The 23813-nt window shown below is 41.9% G+C and overlaps 2 protein-coding genes across 3 annotated transcripts; both read right to left on the bottom strand.

Moving 5' to 3' along the window:
* On the bottom strand, nt 1-6624 carry LOC135551470 (claudin-15-like). 2 transcript variants are annotated; one of them, XR_010457314.1, is made up of 5 exons: nt 6386-6624; nt 1043-1208; nt 853-918; nt 592-687; nt 1-263 (listed from the first exon to the last, which is right to left on the bottom strand). XR_010457314.1 is itself a non-coding variant. In XM_064982679.1 (5 exons), the coding sequence occupies exons 1-3, from the start codon at nt 2158-2160 to the stop codon at nt 858-860; spliced, it is 444 nt and encodes a 147-aa protein (XP_064838751.1). In that variant the 5' UTR covers nt 2161-2306; the 3' UTR covers nt 1-263; nt 592-687; nt 853-857. The 2 variants fall into 2 exon arrangements, 1 of the variants encoding a protein (XP_064838751.1); XM_064982679.1 differs by lacking the exon at nt 6386-6624 and adding an exon at nt 1944-2306.
* Nucleotides 6625-7079: 455 nt separating this feature from the next.
* Nucleotides 7080-23776, bottom strand: parlb (presenilin associated, rhomboid-like b). The gene is made up of 10 exons (XM_064984118.1): nt 23513-23776; nt 19387-19606; nt 19068-19208; nt 18325-18373; nt 17863-17958; nt 17225-17374; nt 17042-17112; nt 16862-16963; nt 8345-8442; nt 7080-7864 (listed from the first exon to the last, which is right to left on the bottom strand). The coding sequence occupies exons 1-10, from the start codon at nt 23581-23583 to the stop codon at nt 7741-7743; spliced, it is 1122 nt and encodes a 373-aa protein (XP_064840190.1). The 5' UTR covers nt 23584-23776; the 3' UTR covers nt 7080-7740.
* Nucleotides 23777-23813: the final 37 nt, after the last annotated feature.

Here is a 23813-nt window from a genome sequence, read left to right as displayed (position 1 = left end):
GAAGTTGTTTTATTTTCAAAACATTTCAAAGTAATAAACATTGCATTAATATTCACAGTGACCCACACAACTCAAGAAGACAACAACAACAAAACAACAAAAATATAACAGCAAATGCAAACCAGTAAAATTACACTTTACTGAAGTAATAAATGGAAACAGACAAACAAACAAGATTTTTTTTAAACTCCCCGACAGACACAGGTGCTGCCCTGTAGATCTGTTGTCCAAGTCTTGTTTTTGAGTAGTTGTATGAATATCCCCTGTAAGACAAGCAGGGTACAAAAGATTGGGCAACAATGATTTCTTTGACTAGTTCATGTAACAGATGGGAAATCGTTAGCTAACTAGTGTTGGCTAGCCCATCACCTGCCTGGAGACCTGAGATAGCGTTGTCCTCTCTTTGCCCAACCAAGACCATGGTTTTGGTAGGATAATGGTTAGCTTGCGCGTTAGCTTTGGGAGTAGGAAGTGTCTTTGTTGCATCCCAAATGGCTATATAGTGCACCACTTTTGACCAGAGCCCTATACTGCACTATATAGGGATTAATGTGTAATTTGGGACTCAACTTTGTGGGCGCAATTACTCACCTTGTTGGTGGTGCTGATGGACCTCTCTTACCGGAACAGCAGAGCATGACCCCACCTAGAATGGCCGACCTGTATAGACCTGTACTCAGCTCAAACCTACAGGGACAGAGAATGAATCAACTTTACGTGTGTGTGTAACCAAATCAGAATGAGTCCTTCAATAAAAGGTTTTTATTAACAAGGTTTTAATTGATTGGTTGAGGATCTAACTAGAACGCCAATTCCCAGGCAGTACCTTCAGCTTTTGGGATGTGTATTCACCTTACTCATGGAACTCCTGCACCACCCGTGCAGCGTACCATGACACAGCAGTCAAGGTGGAAAGACCTGCAGGAGGCAGATTGAGATGGTTGATAAACAGCAGAAGAAAGAGAGATGCGGAGTGGGGGGAAGAAGAAGCGAGAGAGAGAGATTGGTACTCAGGTGATGATGCTGGCAGTTGGGGACACACCCTGATAAGATGAACAAGCTGCCGCCGGACAGAGTGATTTCGCCCTTGACCTGTTCAGAAGTGCTGCCGATCTCTGTGCATTTCAGCCCCCGCACTGACACAATGATGGAAGCTAGACCCAGGAGCAGAGCGATGATCATCAGGGCTCGACATGCCTGTATGTAATCTGACCACAGGAAGAAACAGAGTTCCAGTCAACAACAGACATTGGATCGATAGAGGGCCTGAGCAGACTGGGCCTTGGAGTCAATACGGGAAATGTGCTCACCTCTATCCCCTTGCGTGACTCACAACACACACACACACACACACACACACACACACACTAAAGAAGGCATAGCAGAAATTTTGCAGGGTGTGCTAGTGGGACATATTGCCTAAAGAAAATAAACAGACTTCAATTGATGCTATCAAGCAAGTACTGGTGGCCTTTTTTCATTGTTAGACACCGCTAAATGCCTATATCAACTTCCTGTATGTCAACTACAAATGGCACACAAACAAATGCCGTTAAATCAGATGTAGGGTGTGTCTAAGATACAGAACTGTAGCAATACATGGATCATTCATGTTTGCTGAAGTGACACTCCATTGAGAATATATGAAAACAGATTGTGTTCCTCTTATTCTTAAAACATTTGGCAACATCAGGAATCCAACAAAGCGGACTAGTTAAGGTTGCTGTATGTAATTGACTGACCTTCACACAGCAAAATCGCATCGCATAACATTAACCATTTGTTTAAGAGGGAGTCGGCAAGTGACAGAGGAGCAGGAAACTTTTCCCTTTACAGTTCCCTTTGACAAGTGGTGTCAAACTCATTTGCTAATAATGTTTGGGACAGGTTTGGGAGATTATCTATTGGTCCAGTTTGGAAGTAGCAGTCAGTCCAGAACCTACCAGGCAGAGCGAGCATAGACTCAAAGTCTTTCCAGTTCCTAATGCCGGCGCTGTTTTCGGCACACGAGTGAAATAGATTCTGGAACTGACATGTGGATACGATGACACTGCCAGACACTGAGGACATCTTCCAGTAGTCATTGGCTAGTGAGGAGCCTGTGAGCAGGCAGCTTGCTACGCACAACAGAAACCCAGTTAGTTCCACCTCCGTCGACATGATCACCCAGAGCCCACACACACAAGTGTAGGATAAGGCTTCTAATGTCTTGAGGTTGAAACCCTCAGACACACAGGATGATTGAAAATGGCCGCACGAGATATGTAAGTTGTCCTATGTTCCTGCTTGGTGTCCAATGTGCTGGGTGTCTGTTGTCTTGTTTCAAAAGCAGGGATCTTTAGTCTTTGCAGAAGGGTTGTAAAAGTGATAAGAGGCATGTAAAAACCATAGAGGCTTCACCTATAAGGTGACAGTGACAAGGGTTTTGAGCTTAGGGGTAGTCTAAGGAGATAAACAATATGACAGATTGGTTAATCAAAAGCAATGACACTGTTTGACTTCCTCACTATTAAATCAGGAGTTTCACAATAGATGCCTGCCATTGGAGTTTGCCATTGGTATCTCCTTAGAATATGCTCACTATTATTTTCAGGTTAGACAAAACTCTTTTATTCTCTCTCTGTAACAATGAAAGTACTCTGACCTTTGGTGGTAAGGTTCTGACTACAGTTCTTCATTCTTATGAACATGTGGTTATCTAGGAGCCTGTTGCTGTGTCATAGAGGTGAAAGGAAACCAAGGTCAGTGTGACTGTCAACGATTGACTGAGCGATGATACAATGATACATACTTGTGCGATTTACATCCAGAGTACTTTCATGGCCTGAAACTGAGACCATATGGCATGCATTCTTCAGTCCGGAGGTAGCCAGTTGAAAGTGTCCGTCACATTGGAAAGGAATTCAAAAAGACTACCGTACTACAGTGTCCATTATAAGAACAGCTTCAAAAAGTCCTGCTGAGGCTGTCCTAATATAGAAGCCGTACTACAGGCATGCTACAATTTATTTAACAGATACAGTATGTCAGCCTCAACTACACAATACTTTTGTAACGCAAATACTTCTTTAGATCATTGCTCAGTTTCTTAATTAATTTGTGCTGTATGGACACTTATCAAAGCAGCATATTCACCTTACAAATGTAAAACTACATCAAGAGTCTAAGGATTTTAATGTAACTGCTAGGGTCACACTGTTGGCTGGCATTTGTTAATCGAAAGGCGCCTTTGCAATGTTTATACATTGCTTTTGCCCACAAACTAATGTCCGTGCATACACACTCCTCATTTTGGAACTTGAGGCATCTACCAGGGAAGGAAGTATGTCTTTGTGGTATCCGAGGAAGATATTTGACAGCTTATACCCTGTTGTAAAGTACAGGAGAAGGGGGATCTTTCTCCCCCTTTAGTATCAAGCAAAGGAATGTCTTTGTTAACAGACAGCTTTTCTCGCCAAAATTCTAACACGTCCAAAACTGAATACTGGATCAATATGTCTAACATAAGAATGTGGGGAATGGTCAGTGGGGAGCTATAGAAAACTAATGTCATGTTGTTATTTATTTTGTTATGTCATTAAAAAACTGGTATAAAATAAATACTGTAACTTGGAAAGTATATCCCCTTTATCTGTCAAGTTTCCATCCAATGTTGTGCATAATTATTGAAGTATTTTTGTTAAGATATGAATGTGATTTTCGGAGGGATTAGAGAATCTCCTATATACTGTTCATAGTAAGTAGCCACGCCCTGAATGAGGTCAGAGAGCATGTCAGACTGACGGAACCGTCCCCTTTTGACTTGAGTGCATAAAAGGATTGCCCACAGAAATTAACAATAGACCAGGAAAGATGGGGAGTTGCAGCCCAAGTCTAAAGTGGTTTAAACCTGAATCTCAGAGACCAGGAAACATGAGGCGAGAGCTACATGTTTGAAATGGTTGGAACTTTAAACCTCAACATGAGGTGAAGAAATAAACTCACCTTCTTTTAGACCAGAGAGACGGCGAGCTGCAGCTCATGTCCACTGTGGTCCCAATCCTGAATACCAACACGAGGAGTAAAACAAATTCCCCTCTCAGACAATCACTGGTACTGCTGATTAGCTGTCCTGAGTCAAATATCTCAAACTCTTCAAACCATCCTACTACTCTTGTCAAATCACGCATGATTCCTTATTCCAAATGGGCATCGGTTCATGTACAAACTATATGATAAATGTGAGGATAGTTCTGAAAAGTATCGACGATGAGTGTCTTTTTCTCTTTCTCCATGTTGTTGTGTAAAAAGCCACCGTATTGTAAAAGTCCACTAGGGACCTTTGTCTCATGTATTAAGTGTATATGTTATCCAGTTATTATATAGTTAGCTAGTAAATACATAATTAAACCAATTTGTGTAGTACTGAATCAAGAGTAAGGATTCGGTTTTTGCAGATGGATGAGATTACAACTGTTCCCGAATGATAATAATCATTATCTCTTATCATATCAAGATGACTGTTTATTGATGTGATAGGTAATGACATTTAAAGTTTAATTCAAGATGATAACTCTTTAAACGACCTCTTCCGTGGTGTCCCAAATCCTAATGAGTTAATTGTTACATGACTAATTTAATCGGGTAACAATTAAACATAGTTGGTTGATTAAATAAATAACAGTCATAATATTAATGAAAGTAAAGTCATGACAGTGCCTTCAGAAAGTATTCATAACCCTTGACTTTTTAAACATTTTGTTAGGTTACAGCCTTATTCTAAAGTTGATAAAATAGTCCCCCCCCTCATCAAAAAACGTATTTTAGAAATGTTTGCTAATTTATATATAAATTATATTTACATAAGTATTCAGACCCTTTACTCAATACTTAATTGAAACACCTTTGGCAGCGATTACAGCCTACAATCTCCTTGGTTATGACGCTACAAGCTTGGCACAACTGTATTTAGGGAGTTTCTCCCATTCCTCTCTGCAGATTCTCTCAAGCTCTGTCAGGATGAATGGGTGTTGCTGATCAGCTATTTTCAGGTCATGTTCGATCGGGTTCAAGTCCGGGCCACTCAAGGACATTCAGAAATTTGTCCCAGGCCACTCCTGCATTGCCTTGGCTGTGTGCTTAGGGTCGTTGTCCTATTGGAAGGTGAACCTTCGCCCCAGTCTGAGGTCTGGAGCAGGTTTGCATCAAGGATCTCTATGTACTTTGTTCTGTTCATCTTTGCCTCGATCCTGACTAGTCTCCCAGTCCCTGCCACTGAAAAACATCCCCACAGCTTGATTCTGCCACCACCATGCTTCACTGTAGGGATGGTGCCAGGTTTCCTCCAGATGTGACACTTGGCATTCAAGCCAAAGAGTTCAATCTTGGTTTCATCAGACCAGAGATTCTTTTGGCAAACTCCATGCGGGCTGCCATGTTCCTTTTACTGAGGAGTGGCTTCCGTCTGGTCACTAAAGGCCTGAAAAAGGCCTGATTGGTGGAGTGCTGCAGAGACGGCTGTGCTTCCGGTAGGTTCTCCCATTTCCATAGAAGAACTATAGAGCTCTATTAGAGTGACTATCGGGTTCTTGGTCACCTCCCTGACCAAGGTCCTTCTCCCCCGATTGTTCAGTTTGGCTGGGCGGCCAGCTCTAGGAAGTGTCTTGGTGGTTCTAAACTTGTTCCATTTAAGAAGGATGGAGGCCACTGTGTTCTTGGGGACCTTCAATGCTGCAGAAATGTTTTGGTACCCTTCCGCAGATCTGTGCCTCGACACAATCCTGTCTCGAAGCTCTACGGACAACTTCTTCGACCTCATGTCTTGGTTTTTACTCTGACATGCAGTCAACTGTTGGACCTTATATAATATATCCCATTTAGCAGACGCTTTTGTCCAAAGCGACTTACAAGTCGGCTGGGGCCACTTCTTTTACATATTGGTGGCCCCAACGGGAATCGAACCCACGACGCTTGGCGTTGCAAGCGCCATGCTCTACCGACTGAGCCAGACAGGTGTGTGCCTTTCAAAATCATATCCAATAAATTGAATTTACCACAGTTGGACTCCAATCAAGTTGTAGAAACATCTCAAGGATGATCAGTAGGAAACAGGATGCAGCAGAGCTCAATTTCGAGTCTCATAGCAAAGGGTCTAAAAACTGTTTTCGCTTTGTCATTATGGGGTATTCTGTATAGATTGCTGAGGATTTTTTTGAACATGGTTAAAACTATAGTTTGGATGGTCAGTTCATGCATCCATGGTGCTCTTTGAATTTGAAAGTGGTTACATTTCTCCAACAACATTCCTCCGCTGTTTACCAAAACTATTTTGTTTTTGTTTAAACTAAAGATTGGCCCTTTAATACTCCATGTGAGTATTGCACTGAGCCCTGCATGTGTCTCTCACCTGGTAGCCCCAGTACAGTATTGTATCTCTGGCACTGCACAGAGCCCAGAGACGTGGCTGCGCAGGTCATTCACAGGCCCTCAAACTGCCAGTTGTTGGTTGTGACAGCCTGAGAGTGGCTGTGGACCCTCCAGGAATGGGAACTGTTCTTGCCACTGTTCTCCAGACACCAACCCATCACCCCTAAAGACAGACCCAGGACCTGGAAGGCTAAAAGCATAGTGGTCGGTCATGCTGCCTGATTTACTTGGAAGAGAGAAGGCAGAACAAAATGTTTTTGTTATGTAGTAGTTATTAACCTACAAACAATGAGTGTTAGCTATATCCCAGTTGGCAAAACTGGTTGCACTGTCATCAATATGATGTATTTTATGTTATCATGGTCAGATTGTATGATGGTTGTACAAAGACGTTTTGTTAACGTGGTTTTAACAACCAGGAAAATACTTTATCTGAACTACCGACATACAGTGCCAATACCCTTTGACTTATTCCACATTTTGTTGTATAGTTTTACAGCTTAGTTAATGGTTTACTGGTGAAGGACTGAAGAGGGAGCAGTCCATCACCTTTCTCAGTTTGATAGACATGAGACTCTTTTAGTGAAATAGTAAAGGCAATCCTACATGGTAAATACTGTACATATGGAAATAAATCAAAGTAGAGCTATAGCCTGGAACAAGACAAATACACATTTTACTTGAATCAAATAAACTAAATGTTTTCTTTAATCTACAACAAATATTCCTGTACACACACTGAGTCTACAAAACATTAACACCTGCTCTTTGCAGGGACCAGTGAATAATGAGTGCTTTTGAATATAGACTTCATCAAATAAAAACACATGTAGACGTGATATCATTGGTTTTGACATTGTAGCTCCCTAGCCATCCCCTGTACTGACAGTGGGAGGGGTTTCGTATCTTAGGGTTTAAACCTCCACCTCAGCATTTGGGGAGATGATGACGACCTGTAGGCTCCTGGGTCCATATTCACATATAATCTTACTGATTATGACGTAAAAAGGTTAAACTAATTATAGATCAACACTTTATTGAGTTACACTAGGGCCTGTATTCACAATATGTCCCCATTGTGTCCTCTCTTCTCTCACAAACACATAAAAGCATGATTAACACAAAAGCCCTGCATTATTTTGTAGTGTGTGTGTGTATAAGTGAGTGAGAGAGAGTACTGAATACAGATGGCATTTACATGTGAGTGTGAGAGACAAACGTAGAGCTTGTGTCTGTGTGGGGTAAATGGAGAGTTTGGTTTGTGTGGCCAGCAAGGCTGTTGATAATATTGACAATCTTCTGCCATCCATATGCATTCACACTGTCCATTGCGCTCTACAGGGGACCGCTGCCACCGTTTCCTCCCCCACCAGGACCCTTCGTCCTAAGGTCGTGCCACACCTTCACTAGAGGCTCGCGATTCTTCCATATCAGCTCATGGCCATACATGATGTACCAGCTACAAAAAAAAAATCAGAGAGAGAGAGAGAGAATAGGTGAGGAACATATAGAGATAGGAAGAGAGGTAGAATGACAGAGCTTAAACGAGAATACAATAACATATCTTAATTTGTCAATTTTGGCTGTCTTGGTACCCGATCCAATACCACACATGTACACGGTTGGTTGGGAGCGGCACAGGGTAAGAGAAGAATAGTGGTGCCCCTGGAGCAGTTTTTAGAGGGGGTGGGGGTAGAGGATTAAGTGACGCCCAAACAAAAATTGGCAGAGCCGGGGTATTGTGGAGAAGATGGTCAAAGACAGCTAGCTTGATTAGATGTTGAGATGTTTTGTTGCTGCCCTGTGCAAGTCATTTTAATGGGGATGAGTGTGTGAGAGAGTAATTGAATAAGTGAATGAGAGCAGACAGACAGATGGACTTGAAGCTGACTTGCATGCCAAAAGGTTTTCCGCCTAGCTGAACAAGAGTAAGACTTACATGCCAAAAAGAGCTCCGCCGAGATGGGCCGCGTGGTCGAAGTACCGCCATCCTAAAACTAGGCCAGCTGTGTCCATAGCTACTATGGCTTTCAATGCCTGGACAGGAGAAGAGAAAACAGATGGTGTGAATAAACAGGACAACAAATAACTTCCTGGACTCACACTTACATTTTAGTCATTTAGCAGACATGCTTATCCAGAGCATTCATCGTAAAACAGCTAGGAGGGACAAGCACAGATCACAGTCATAGTAAGTACATTTTCCCCAATGAAGTAGCTATCAGTAAAGTCAGAGCTACTAAGGGGGAGAAAAAATACATTTTTATTTATTTGGGATTATTTAAGATACACTTTTGCCAAGAATCAGTGATCCAAGTCTTGAGAGCTCTCCTGGTGTGTGTATCCTTCAAACAGCATGCTTGATGGCAAACACACCAAGACAGCCGTGAAGAGGGCACGACAAAGCCAATTCCCCCTCAGGAAACAAAAAAGATTTGGCATGGGTCCTGAGATCCTCAAAAGGTTCTACAGCTGCAACATCGAGAGCATCCTGACCGGTTGCGTCGCTGCCTGGTACGACAATTGCTCGGCCAAAGGACCGCAAGGCACTTCAGAGGGTAGTGTGTACGACCCAGTACATCACTGGGGCTAAGCTGCCTGTCATCCAGGACCTCTACACCAGGCGGTGACAGAGAAAGGCCCTAAAAATTGTCAAAGACCCCACCCACAGACTGAACTCTCTACTACCGCATGGCAAGCGGTACTGGAGAGCCAAGTCTAGGACAAAAAGGATTCTCAAGAGTTTTTACACCCAAGCCATAAGACTCCTGAACAGGTAACCAAATGGTTACCCGGACTATTTGCATTGTGTGCCACCCCCCCAACCCCTAAGTAAGCATTTCACTGTAAGGTCTACGTATTCGGCGCACGTGACAAATAAACTGATTTGATTTGCACAATGGGTCACATAAGACACCCTACTAAAGGTATTTAACAAAAGCCACAATAAGACCAAATCCTAATTGTCAAAACACATACCAAATCAGACATGCCAACACACATCGTAACAAAAATCTGAAATACCAACAATACTAAATCACCAAGTAGCATAAAGATGTGTGCAAAATGCATACAAAGGACAGTTTGACTACATTCCGATTCTGTACCCTTCTCCTGAACTGTACACATGTACACTCTAGTGATGAGGGGGAAAAAATTAGATATATACACGGAACAAAAATATGAACGCAATATGCAATAATTTCAATGAGTTACAGTTCATATAAGGAAATCAGTCAGTTGAAATAAATTCATTAGGCCCTAATCAATAGATTCACATGACTGGGCAGACAAAGACTTTATTACAGACAGAAACACTCAGTTTCATCAGCTGTTTGGGTGGCTGGTCTCAAAAGAGCTCGCAGGTGAAGAAGCAAAATGTGGAGGTCCTGGGCTGGCATTGTCACACGTGGTCTGCGGTTGTGAGGCTGGTTGAACGTACTGCCAAATTCTCTAAATTTACATTGGAGGCGGTTTATGGTAGAGAAATGAACAAAATTATATTTGTCCCCAGCAGAAGGTGCACCTGTGTAATGATCATGCTGTTTAATTAGCTTCTTGATCTGCTACACCGGTCAGGTGAATGGATTAACTTGGCAAAGGAGAAATGCTCACTAACAGGGATGTAAACAAATTTGTGCACAAAATTAGAGAAATAAGCTTTTTGCGCATATGGAACATTTCTGGGATCTTTTATTTCAGCTCATGAAACATGGGACAAACACTTTACATTTTCTATTTATATTTTTGTTCAGTATAGCTCAATATCACCATTTTAATTTTTGCCTTAGTTTCCTGTACCTGTACCAAAATTCCAGTAATTTTCCTTCATAGCTGATTCTCCATCTTTTAAATAGGGAACCAGCACTTGTGATTTCAGCACTTTTATTTCCATGACTGATCAAAACGTATTTTCTAATGGCTCTCTTGTCCTTCTGCCGCAGCAATATGTTTGGAACATCGAATCGCAATAAAAAACAGTATTGAGTTGCAATATATGGCATACAGTTGAAAGTGGAAGATTATATACTTAGGTTGGAGTCATTAAAAATGGTTTTTCAACCACTCCATACATTTCTTGTTAACAAACTATAGTTTTGGCAAGTCGGTTAGGACATCCACTTTGTACATGACAAGTCATTTTTCCAACAATTGTTTACAGACATATTATTTCACTTCTAATTAAATGTATCACAATTCCAGTGGGTCAGAAGTTTACATACACTAAGTTGACTGTGCCTTTAAACAGCTTGGAAAATTCCAGAAAATGGTGTCATGGCTTTAGAAGCTTCTGGTTGGCAAAAGGCAAAAGTGATAACTAAGTGGCTCGGGGAACAAAACATTAATATTTTGGGTCCATGGCCAGGAAACTCCCCAGACTCAATCCCACTGAGAACTTGTGGTCAATCCTCAAGAGGCGGGTGGACAAACAAAACCCACAAATTCAGACAAAGTCCAAGCATTGATTATGCAAAAATGGACTGCAATCAGTCAGGATGTGGCCCAGAAGTTAATTGACAGCATGCCAGGGTGGATTGCAGAGGTCTTGAAAAAGAAGTCAACACTGCAAATATTGACTCTTTGCATCAACTTCATGTAATTGTCAATAAAATGCCTGACACACATGAAATGTTTGTAATTATACTTCAGTATTCCATAGTAACATCTGACAAAATATCTGAAGACACTGAAGCAGCAAACTTTGTGAAAATTAATATTTGTGTCATTCTCAAAACTTTTGGCCACGACTATGTAAACTTCTTGTCACGATCGTCGTATGGAGTAGACCAAAGCGCAGCGTGGTTAGAATACATTCTTCTTTATTAAATGAAGAACACGAAGAACACTTAAACAAAAACAACAAAACGAATAAGACTAACGTGGCCGCTATATAAACAATGTGCTAACGTGTAACATAACATGGAAAATAACCCACGAAATACCCAAAGAAGATGGTTGCCTAAATATGGTTCCCAATCAGAGACAACGATAAACACCTGCCTCTAATTGAGAACCAATTTAGGCAACCATAGACCTACACGGAAACAACCCCATAAATCTACAAAACCCCAAGACGGTTCAAACACCCTAGAATAAGACAAAAACACACATATCACACCATGACCTAACCAAAATAATAAAGAATACTAAGGTCAGGGCGTGATACTTCTGACCCACTGGAAATGTGATGAAAGTAATAAAAGCTGAAATAAATTATTCTCTCTACTATTATTCTGACATTTCACATGACACATTCTTAACATAAAGTGGTGATTCTAACTGACCTAAGACTAGGATTAAATGTCAGGAATTTTGTAAAACTGAGTTTAAATGCATTTGGCTAAGGTGTATGTAAACTTCCGACTTCAACTGTAGATAGAGAAATAGTCGTAGTGTTAGTCGACCAAGCACATGTTCCAAACATATTCCTGCTGCAGAGGGGCAAGAGAGCCATGAGAAAATATGTATTTAAACTCAGCAAAAAAATAAACGTCCCTTTTTAAGGACCCTGTCTTTCAAAGAAAATTCATAAAAATCCAAATAACTTCATAGATCTTCATTGTAAAGGGTTTAAACACCGTTTCCCGTGCTTGTTCAACGAACCATAAACAATTAACGAACATGCACCTGTGGAACGGTCATTAAGACACTAACAGCTTACAAAAGGTAGGCAATTAATAAATCTTCTCAGGGCTAGGCCACCTGTTGACAACTTCTGGTGAAATTGGAGGGTGCCCAATTCAAATAAATCATAAAAATTATGGATATTAAACATTTAGGAACATACAAGTGTCTTATATCAGTTAAAAGCTCAAATTCTTGTTAATATAACGGCACCGTCCAATTTGCAATAGGCTTCACAGCGAAAGCATGCCATTGTATGAGGATGGCGCCACAAATCAACATTTTCACACCGGCACAACAGGCTTCAGAAAAATCAAACATAGCGAATAAATATGAAATTTTTGTAAATCTTCCTCTGATTTGCAATCGAAAGGGTCCCAGCTACAACATGTAGTGTCTTTTTGTTAGATAAAATCCTTCTTTATATCCCAAAAAGTCATTTTAGTTGATGCCATCGATTTTAGTAATCCACTCCTTCAACATGCAGAGAAAGGAATTCGAAAAACGACACCTAAGCTTTGTTTCAACAAGTCAAAATATGTTCCCATGTACTGCCCAGGTACCCTAAAATGTAATTAAACTATAATATTTCATACGGAAAGTAGTATGTTCAATAGGAAAGCAAAATGAGCAGGTGCGCGTCCTCTTCGACGGGCGCTCAAACACGGATTTCCAAACTGGTGTCGTCGTACTAAAACTCATATTTCTTCTGTATTATTCAAGTTTCAAGGCTGAAACCTTGAATAAAGACTGTTGACATCTAGTGGAAGCCATAGGAATTGCAATCTTGGAGCTGGAATTGCATATGCCCCTTTGCCTTCCATTGTAAGAGCATGGTCTCGGAAAAAATTAAATAAATTACAGTTGGTTTTTATTTGGATTTTCTCCTACCATATCAATTGTGTTAGTCTCATACATTATATTAACATTATTAACATGAACAAAGTTCAAAGTGTTTTCTATCCAATGGTAACAATTATATGTTTCTGGGCCTGAGAAACAGGCAGAAATTCAGAAAAAAAGGACCCTAGCCTGAAGAAGGCAATTAAGGTCAGAGTTATGAAAACTTAGGACACTAAAAGAGGCCTTTCTACTGACTCTGAAAAATACCAAAAGAAAGATTCCCAGGTTCCCTGCTCATCTGCATGAACGTGCCTTATGCATGCTGCGAGGACTGCAGATGTGGCAAGGGCAATAAATTGCAATGTCCGTACTGTGAGACACCTAAGACAGCTCTACAGGGAGACAGGGCGAACAGCTGATCGTCCTCGCAGTGGCAGACCACGTGTAACAACACCTGCACTGGATCGGTACATCCGAACATCACACTTGTGGGACAGATGGAGAATGGCAACAACAACTGCCGAGTTACACCAGGAGCGCACAATCCCTCCATTGGTGCTCAGACTGTCCGCAATAGGCCGAGAGAGGCTGGACTTGTAGGGGGGGCTTGTAGGCTTGTTGTAAGGCAAGTCCTCACCAGACATCACCGGCAACAACGCCACCTATGGGCAAAAACCCACCGTCGCTGGATAAGACAGGACAGGCAAAAAGTGCTCTTCACTGACGAGTCACGGTTTTGTCTCACCAGGGGTGATGGATGGAGTCGCGTTTATCGTCGAAGGAATGAGCGTTACACCGAGGCCTGTACTCTGGAGCGGGATCGATTTGGAGGTGGAGGGTCCGTCATGAACTGGGGCGGTGTGTCACAGAATCATCGGACTGAGCTTGTTGGAATTGCATGCAATCTCAACGCTGTGCATTTCAGGGAAGACATCCGCCTCCCTCATGTGGTACCCTTCCTGCAGGCTCATCCTGGCATTACCCTCCAGCATGACAATGCCACCAGCCATACTGCTTGTTCTGTGTATGATTTCCTGCAAGACAAAGAATGTCAGTGTTCTGCCATGGCCAGAGATGAGCCCGGATCTCAATCCCATTGAGCACGTCTGGGACCTGTTGGATCAGAGGTTGAGGGCTAGGGCCATTCCCCCCAGAAAGGTCCAGGAACATGGAGGTGCCTTGGTGGAAGAGTTAGGTAACATCTCACAGCAAGAGCTTGGCTAATCTGGTGCAGTCCATGAGGAGGAGGTTGACTGCAATACTTAATGCAGCTGGTGGCCACATCAGATACTGACTGTTACTTTTGATTTTGACCCCCCCTTTATTCAGGGACACATTCCATTTCTATTTGTCACATGTCTGTGGAACTTGTTCAGATGGTGTCTCAGTTGTTGAACCTTAAGTTCATATAAATATTTACACACGCTAAGTTTGCTGAAAATAAATGCAGTTGACAGTGAGGACGTTTCTTTTTTGCGGAGTTTGTTTATATAATGAGAGAGAACCCCAATATACAGTACCAGTCATTCCAGGATTTTCTTTATGTGTACTGTTCTCTACATTGTAGAATAATAGTGAAGACATCAAAACTATGAAATAACACATATGGAATCATGTCGTAATCAAATAAGTGTTAAACATAAATAAAAATATTTTAAATTTGAGATTCTTCAAAGTAGCCACCCTTTGCCTTGATGACAGCTTTGCACACCCTTGGCATTCTCTCAACCAGCTTCTTTAGGAATGCTTTTCAAATCGTCTTGAAGTAGTTCCCACATATGCTGAGCACATGTTGGCTGCTTTTCCTTCACTCTGCGGTCCAACTCTTCCCAAACCATCTCAATTAGGTTGAGGTCGGGTGATTGTGGAGGCCAGATCATCTGATACAGCACTCCATCACTCTCCTTCTTGGTCAAATAGCCCCCACACAGCTTGCAGGTGTGTTGGGTCATTGTCCTGTTGAAAAACAAATGATTGTCCCACTAAGCGCAAACCAGATGGGATGGCGCAACGCTGCAGAATGCTGTGGAAGCCTTGCTGGTTAAGAGTGCCTTGAATTCTAAATAAACCACAGACAGTCACCAGTAAAGCAACATCACACCACCTCCTCCGCGCTTTATGGTGGGAACCACACATGCAGAGATCATCCGTTCACCTACTCTGCGTCTCACAGAGCCATGGCTGTTGGAACCAAAAATCACAAATTTTCACTGGTCTAATGTCCATTGCTTGTGTGTCTTGGCCCAACCAAGTCTCTTCTTCTTATTGGTGTCCTTTAGCAGTGGTTTTTTTGCAGAAATTCAACCATGAAGGCCTGATTCACACAGTCTCCTCTGAACAGTTGCTGTTGAGATGTCTGTTACTTGAACTCGAAAGCATTTATTTGGGCTGTAATTTCTGAGGCATATAACTAATGAACTTATCCTCTGCAGCAGAGATAACTCGGTCTTCCTTTCCTGTGGCGGTCCTCATGGGAGCCAGTTTCATCATAGAGCTTGATGGTTTTTGCGACTGCACTTGAAAAAAACTTTCTTGAAATATTCCGTATTGACTGACCTTCATGTCTTAAAGTAATGATGGACTGTCGTTTCTCTTTGCTTATTTGAACTGTTCTTGTCATAATATGGACTTGGTCTTTTACCAAATAGGGCTAGCTTCTGTATACCACCCCTACCTTGTCAAAACACAACTGACTGGCTCAAATACATTTTAAGGAAATAAATTCACCAAAGTAATTAACAAGACACATCTGTTAATTGAAATGCATTTCAGGTGACTACCTCATGAAGCTGGTTGAGAGAACGCAGAGAGTGTGCAAAGATGTCATCAAGGCAAAGGGTGGCTATTTCGATTTGCTATCACTTTGTGTTAAACATTCCATATGTGTTATTTCATAGTTTGTCATTACTATTATTCTACAATGTAGAAAATTGTAAAAAAATAAAGAAAAACTCTGGAAAGAGTAGGTGTGTCCAAACTTTTGACTGGGACTGTATATCGTATCGGCACCGAAGTATCATGATATTATTGTATTGTGAGGTGCCTGGCAATTCCCTGCCTTATTCCTCATACCCATGAGGGGGAGGGAGTGTACTATGGTGAAAACTCCCTCCATCCATGCTTACACCAATCCAATACTTTTAAAAGGAAACTTCACAATTGTATTCATAGTCATCATCTCCAGCACCACCCTACCACCCTATGCATTTCTATGTTTTGTAGTAAAAAAGACTGAGGAAGATAAGTGTTTCCAATGACATTGGTATTATTCATGTGATGTTGACCAATTGTGAGCAGTGGTGGACAAAGTACTTAAGTATATTTAAAACTCAAGTATGACCTAAGTAACAAAAGTAAATGGAATTGCTAAAATGTAAAAGTATTAATAATTGCAAAATACTTATATTATGCAAACCAGACAGCACAATTTATTTATTTGTATTTCTTATTTGCGGATAGCCAGGGGTACACTTCAACACTGATATTAATTTACAAACAAAGCATTTGTGTTTAGTGAGTCCACCAGATCAGAGGCAGTAGGGATGACCAGGGATGTTCTCTTGATAAGGGCATGAATCGGACCATTTTCCTGTCAAAATGTAACAGGCACTTTTGGGTGTCAGGGAAAATGTATGGAGTAAAGAGTACATTATTTTCTTTAGGAAAGTAGTGAAGTAAAAGTTGTCAAAACTATAAATATTAAAGTACAGATACCCCCCAAAACTACATAATGAATACTTTAAAGTAGTTTTACTTAAGTACTTTACACCACTGGTTGTGAGCAGACATTGTCTACTAATCTTTTTTACTACAAAACATAAAAACGTGACATTTTAACATATGTTGATGTTGGGGGTAGTGCTGGAGATGACGAATATGAAGTTGAAAATTTTCCTTTAAATCCCTGAGTGCACACTTCTGGAGATGGGTAGAAAATCAGAATGGAACTTCTGTGTGGTTAAGTGTGCTGTAAGGGTTGTTCACTCACATTGCCTGCAGAGAAAGCATACATCGGGAGGAAGATGATTGCCAGCTTAGCCTCTGGCATTTTGGTACAGACGGCAGCCAAGACTGTCATGATGGCTCCTGACTGGAGAGGACAGGAAGTGATGTCAGAAACATGATGTAAAGGGGAATTCCGAAGGGAGTCTAAAATGTTAGTGCTTACCGCTCCAAGCGAGGGACCCAAGCGCCCGCTGGCTGTCTTACACACATAGCTGAACATCGTAGATATAACACCTGGCAATGAGGAGATGATTGATTATTTATCTGAAAATAAATCTGTACTTTCAGGATTAGTAATCTGTCTATTACAATCTGCCATTTGTCTCTCACACACGCGTGCTGGTACCTGCAGACACGTAGACAGCCATGAACTGCTCCCTGCCTAGCATGGAGACGATGCTGGAGGAGAAGCTCCAGAGGACGTACATGTTGGCCGCCATGTGGAAGAAGGAGTAGTGGCTGAACGTGGACAGGAGCATGGGGAAACACAGGGTTTCTGTGGATAGGATACAGACAGAAGGAGATGATTAGGGAAGTGTTCAATAGGAACGGGGAGGGATCTACCTGAATTCTTCCTATAAGAAACATTTTCATCGCAAAACGTTTCGCTAGGGTTTGCTACTGTGTGCACTATTTCTTATTGGACAAGTCTTTTCAGAGTATAAATCGGTCTATAGAGGCTGTATAGTTGTTAATATTTTTTTATGACGTTTTTACTGTAATTTTTTAATATACATGTCAAATAAACTGGATCTCTGTCAGTGTTAATAGTAATGAAGTGCCATGATTAGGGCCTCTAGTTTATCTGACCAGGAAAAACTATAGCCTATAACAAGGGCTCCAGAGGCTCCAGATTTCCCTGGTCAGGTGAAGAAAAACTCAGGGCCCTAATCCTGACACTTATTACTATTAACACTTCCTGAGGCAGAGATCAAGTTTTGTGTGTATTTGTTATGATATGATAGGATAGTTTCCCCTACTCACTGGAGGCAGGGTTGGATGTGAAGTATTTGATCATAGAGCGCTGGAGGGACGGCACCCTCCAACAGCAAAACACAACAGCATTAGCAGCTATGATCCCTGAGAGAGATAGGAGAGTAGAAAAAGACAGAATGAATGAGAGATGAGAGATTAGTGGATAATGAAAGATGGGGGAGGTGCTAACGGGTGGAAAAAGATGGCAGGATGTTCCCTTGAGCAAGGAACCTAAACTGCACATTGGGTGCTTCACTGCGGCTGCCCTCTGCTCCAGCCTTTCCATCATAATGTGTGATTTGAAGTGGTTGGGTACATTTCTGTCTCGTACAGACAAAAAGTAAATATTATCTTAAGATAGAGAGGGCAGTAGGGAAAGTGACAATCATCATCTCCAAATATCTGTATCAACTCGTTACTATCGAGAGGACACACAAGAAGAAAAAAATATGGGCTTCAGTACAGACTAACCTGTAACAGTACGTTGTCCCTCACTCAAGCCGTTCCACGACTGGTTGATCTGTAACAGAAACAGAACCGGTCTGAAAAAACAGCCACACATGTAGTAAAACCTGGGTTGTGTTCATTAGGCACTGAACAAAATAAAACTGACTGAAACAGGGAGGGACAACCTGGTCCAATAAGGAACGTACATTTTAGTTTTCTGTTGCAAAATGTTTTAAAACATTTTGTTGTGTGTAGTAAGGAACACGACCCAGCATAGGGAATCAACTCCCTAAGACATCAGTGTGACGACAGTTCAGCAAGAAAAGAGGGGGGGAGCATTGCGATATTTGGCCTTGCAAACCTGGGGGGTGCATTGAGATATTTGGCCTAGTGTGAGTGGCAAAGTCCACAACTTGGGCCAAATCAACCCTTTTCCTTATAAAACTTGAAAGAGGCCAGCACTGCAAATTCATCAAAATAATCACCAGAAGAATTGCTCCTCGTAACCTTCAAATCCCATTCAGTTACAAATGGCGGAGAGACTATAACCTTTAACCCTTGTTCCAGGGGCCCTGCGCTGCCTCCAGCCTGTTGTACTGTATGTGTATGTTGTGGGGAGAGGCTGGGTAATAAGACAGCAAAATAAAAAAATGTCCAGTATAATGTATCAATAAAGATGAATACAAAATAATGAGGCATGGTATAAAACAAATGAAAAAAAGGATCAACCCAATATAACGCATGTTTAGACCCATCCTTCATCTCACCCATTTGCGAAGATCCCCCTGTTTCTGCGGCCGTAGTTTCTCCAGCCAGTCGGCACGGACCTCGTCAAAGTAGCTCTGGACCCGGGACTTTAGTGACTCATACTGCCAGATGGCCGCTGTGCCAAATGAACAGGCTGTAAACTAACATAGTGTTAGTCCCCCTTATTCTGTCAGTGCTGTGCTGAATTTGCCAATAGACTTACTGGGGCCTCTGTTACTGCAACAGTAATAGCTGTTCAGTGTGTAACAGGTAATGCAGTTATATTGTACTGTGTTGTAGTATAGCTTATCGAATAGTGTTTGTTAAAGAAAGACCTACCCCTATTGTGAACACCAGGGGCTTGACCAGTCTGCCAAAGCTCCTGGGGTGTGTGTATGCCACTGAGGGATGCACGGGGGGAGATGCCCCCCTCTTGTGGATGAGCCCTTCACTGGGCTCTGTGTGTGAGGGCCCCGTCTCCTCTATGACCCCCTTCTTGGTCTTTGTCTCCTTCGCTGCTTTCCTGAAGCTACATCTTTGTTGAGTGTTGAGGGTGAATCTAGGGAAAAGCATAAACAGGGAAGAGTAAGAGCTAGATGATTGGTCAATTATTTAGCTATAATAACATTGAGTAAAAGGAGAAATGGTTTGAATCCTCCTTCTAGAGAAAAGAGAAGTGATTTTGAAAGTAAAGGGAGGAACTTACTAAGTTACTTGGGATAAGAGCATCTGCTTAATCATTGTTTTTTCATCCTGGTCCTGGGGAGTGGAGTTATTGTTATTGCCCTAGCTCTACCTAATTCCACGAATAAAAAGGTTTGTTGAGTGATAAGTGGAATCCGGGGTGTATTCACTAGTAACCAAATGGAGGCAAACTTAAGCAAAGGGAACGGGGAGGGACGGACCTACCTGAATTTTGTTCAATAGTAACTAGTTCTTTGCAAAACCTTTTCCGTTGCAAAACCTTCTGCAGTGTAAACCGTTTTTGCTACCGTTGTTGCTAATGAACACACCCCAGGTGTGTCGGGCTAGGGCAAAAACAAAAATGTGCAACCCTTTTGGTCCCCAGGACTAGTGGTGTAGAGTACTTAAATAAAAACACTTTAAAAAGTACTACTTAAGTTGTTTTTTACTTAACTACATTCCTAAAGAAAATAATGTACTTTTTACTCCGTACATTTTCCCTTATACCCAAAAGTACTTGTTACATGTTGAATGCTTAGCAGGACAGGAAAACGGTCAATTTCACACAATTATCAAGAGAACGTGGTCATCCCTACTGCCTCTTATCTGGCGGACTCACTAAACACAAATGCATTGTTTGCAAATAAAAACAATAAAAACAATAAAATGGTGCCGTCTGCTTTGCTTAATACAAGGAATTTTTAATTATTAACACTTTAGTATATTTTAGCAATTACATTTAGTTTTGATACTTAAGTATACAGTGCATTTGGAAAGAATTTAGACACAGACTTTTCCAAAACGTTCTTATGTTTCGGCCTTCTTGTAACTTTTTTTTTTAATTTCCCTCAATCTACACACAATAGCCCATAATGACAGAGCAAAAACTGGCTTTTAGAAAATTTTGCAAATGTATAAATAAGTAAATATATATAACATTTGCATAAGTATTCAGACCCTTTACTCAGTACTTTGTTGAAGCAACTTTGCAGCCATTACAGCCTCAAGTCTTCTTGGGTATGACGCTACAAGCTTGGCACACCTGTATTTGGGGAGTTTCTCCCATTCTTCTCTGCAGATCTGTCAGGTTGGATGGGGAGCATCGCTGCACAGCTATTGTCAGGTCTCTCCAGAGATGTTCGATTGGGTTCAAGTCTGGGCTCTGGCTGGGCCACTCAAGGACATTGAGACTTGTCCCGAAGCCACTCCTACATTCTCTTGGCTGTGTGCTTAGGGTCATTGTACTGTTGGAAGGCGAACCTCCGCCACAGTCTGAGGTCCTGAGACCTTTGGAGCAGGTTTTCATCAAGGATCTCTCTGTACTTTGCTCAGTTTATCTTTCCCTTGATCCTGACTAGTTTCGCAGTCCCTGCTGCTGAAAAACATCTCATGCTGCCACCACAATTCTTCACCATAGGGATGGTGCCAGGTTTCCTCCAGAAGTGACGCTGAGTTCAAGCCAAAGAGTTCAATCTTGGCCAAAGAGTTCAATCTTGGTATCATCAGACCAGAGAATCTTGTTTCTCATGATCTGAGAGTCCTTTAGGTGCCTTTTGGCAAACTCCAAGCGGGGTGTTATGTGCTTTTACTGAGGAGTGGCTTCCGTCGGGCCACTCTACCATAAAGGCCTGATTGGTGGAGTGCTGCAGAGATGGTAGTCCTTCTGGAAGGTTCTCCCATCTCCATAGAGAAATTCTGGAGCTCTGTCAGAGTGACCACTGGGTTCTTGGTCACCTCCCTGACAAAGGCCCTTCTCCCCCGATTGCCCAGTTTGGCCGGACGGCCAGTTCTAGGAAGAGTCTTGGTAGCCAGTCAGGGCTATGGAACCCTGACCTGTTCACTGGACGTGCTACCTTGTCCTGGACCTGCTGTTTTGGACTCTCTCTCTACCGCTCCTGCTGTCTCTAACGCTGAATGATCGGCTATGAAAAGTCAACTGACATTTACTCCTGAGGTGCTGACCTGTTGCACCCTCTACAACCACTGTGATTATTATTATCTGACCCTGCTGGTCATCTATGAACGTTTGAACATCTTGGCCATGTTCTGTTATAATCTCCACCCAGCACAGCTAAAAGAGGACTGGCCACCCATCATAGTCTGGTTCCTCTCTAGGTTTCTACCTAGGTTCTGCCCTTTCTAGGGAGTTTTTCCTAGCCACCGTGCTTCTACATCTGCATTGCTTGCTGTTTGGGGTTTTAGCCTGGGTTTCTGTACAGAACTGTGCGACATCGGCTGATGTAAAAAGGGCTTTATAAATACATTTCATTGATTGGCGGTTCCAAACTTCTCCCATTTAAGAATGGTGGAGGCCACTGTGTTCTTGGGGACCTTCAATGCTGAAGAAATGTTTTCGTACCCTTTCCCAGATCTGTGCAGACACAATCCTGTCTCAGAGCTCTACAGACAATTCCTTCGACCTCATGGCTTGGTTTTTGCACTGACATGCAGTGTCAATTGTGGGACCTTATATAGACAGGTCTGTACCTCTCCAAATCACATCCAGTCAATTGAATTTACCTTAAGTGGACTCCAAACAAGTTGTAGAAACAGCTCAAAGATGATCAATGGAAACAGGATGCACCGGGGCTCAATTTCGAGTCTCAAAGCAAAAGTTCTGAATACTTATGTATTTATTTATCCATTATTTTACCAGGTAAGTTGACTGAGAGCACATTCTCATTTGCAGCAATGACCTGGAGAATAGTTACACGGGAGAGGAGAGGGATTAATGAGCCAATTGTAAACTGGGGATTATTAGGTGACCGTGATGGTTTGAGGGCCAGATTGGGAATTTAGCCAGGACACCAGGGTTAACACCCCTACTCTTACGATAAGTGCCATGTGATCTTTAATGACCTCAGAGAGTCAGGACACCCGTTTAACATCCCATCCGAAAGACGGCACCCTACACAGGACAGTGTCTTGGGATATTTTTTTAGACCAGAGGGGTGCCTCCTACTGGCCCTCCAACACCACTTCCAGCAGTATCTGGTCTCCCATCCAGGAACTGACCAGGACCAGCCCTGCTTAGCTTCAGAAGCAAGCCAGCAGTGGTATGCAGGGTGGTATGCTGCTTGCCATAATAATGTCAATAAAGATATCTCTGTTTTATATTTTTAATACATTTTCAAATATTTCTAAAAACCTGCTTTGTCATTATGTGGTACTGTGTGTAGATGTATTCAATAAAACAAAAAAAACATTATTTTTTTAGAATAAGGCTGTAGTAGAACGTGGGGAAAAAAGTCGAGGCGTCTGAATAATCTACGAAAGCACTCTATTTACAACCAAATACTTTTACTAAAGTAGTATTTTACTGGGTAATTCACTTTTACTTGAAAAACTTTCTATTAAAAAGGTATCTTTACTTTTACTCAAGTTTGACAATTGGGTACTTTTACAAGCATTGAACAGGACCAGGATTAGAAACTGTGCTAACTGTAAATTCATTATTTCATATTTGCACGGCAGAATTTGTAAACAACAAAGGACTTTTGGGAGCTCCCAAAAGATAGCTAGCTACATGGCACAGAAGAAGTCCAACTAATCAAAAAATAATTCAATGGGAATACTGAGGTAACAAGTAGCCACCGATATTACTACAACTGTGGTTGCAAAGACTAGCGGACTTTGGCACCACTAGCAAGGTGATCAGCTGTTCATCATCATGATAACCTACAGTAGTTAGCTGAGTTTTGGCTATAATTTCCAGACTGACAATACATACATCAGTTGCCAAGATCTCAGCCATGGACAAAATACATTCCGTACACCATACCTGTTTCCTCTGGTTGCTGTACTAATGATGTCAGCCCGAGCCCATCTTAAAACGCAACCCCTCCACGCCATGTTGGTGAGCGGGTAACCCGAATGACCCCTTCTACATTCGCTACCGGGTCAACAGTCTAAAACAGCCAAACATAACTGGGTCATATGGTTAGAAGGTATCCAGCTTTTGTCAAATTTACGTCAAAAGTAGAATATTTTTGCATTTTAGCTAACCCCCATTCTCCTGACGTGCTACGCGAATTACCCAAACCTGCTACTTAAAGTTACATTGACGAAAGGCTGGATCCCTT

This window comes from Oncorhynchus masou, chromosome 13 (assembly GCF_036934945.1).
Source record: "Oncorhynchus masou masou isolate Uvic2021 chromosome 13, UVic_Omas_1.1, whole genome shotgun sequence".
NCBI lineage: Eukaryota > Metazoa > Chordata > Actinopteri > Salmoniformes > Salmonidae > Oncorhynchus > Oncorhynchus masou.
The sequence above is the reverse complement of the archived record's forward strand: the minus strand, read 5'-3'. Positions and strand labels throughout refer to the sequence as shown.

Bases quoted from the DNA above. Each gene is read 5' to 3' on its own strand.
- LOC135551470 (XM_064982679.1), bottom strand. From the start codon at position 2,160: ATGTCGACGGAGGTGGAACTAACTGGGTTTCTGTTGTGCGTAGCAAGC. The intron at 1,209-1,943 runs GTAGGTTCTGGA...TCCTGTGGTCAG, and splicing joins GTCTATGCTCGCTCTGCCTG to ATTACATACAGGCATGTCGA. The intron at 919-1,042 runs GTGTGTCCCCAA...TGCCTCCTGCAG, and splicing joins AGCTTGTTCATCTTATCAGG to GTCTTTCCACCTTGACTGCT.
- parlb (XM_064984118.1), bottom strand. From the start codon at position 23,583: ATGGCGTGGAGGGGTTGCGTTTTAAGATGGGCTCGGGCTGACATCATT. The intron at 16,964-17,041 runs GTAAGCACTAAC...TGTCCTCTCCAG, and splicing joins TGGGTCCCTCGCTTGGAGCG to TCAGGAGCCATCATGACAGT. The intron at 8,443-16,861 runs GTGAGTGAACAA...TCTCCTGTCCAG, and splicing joins ATGCTTTCTCTGCAGGCAAT to GCATTGAAAGCCATAGTAGC.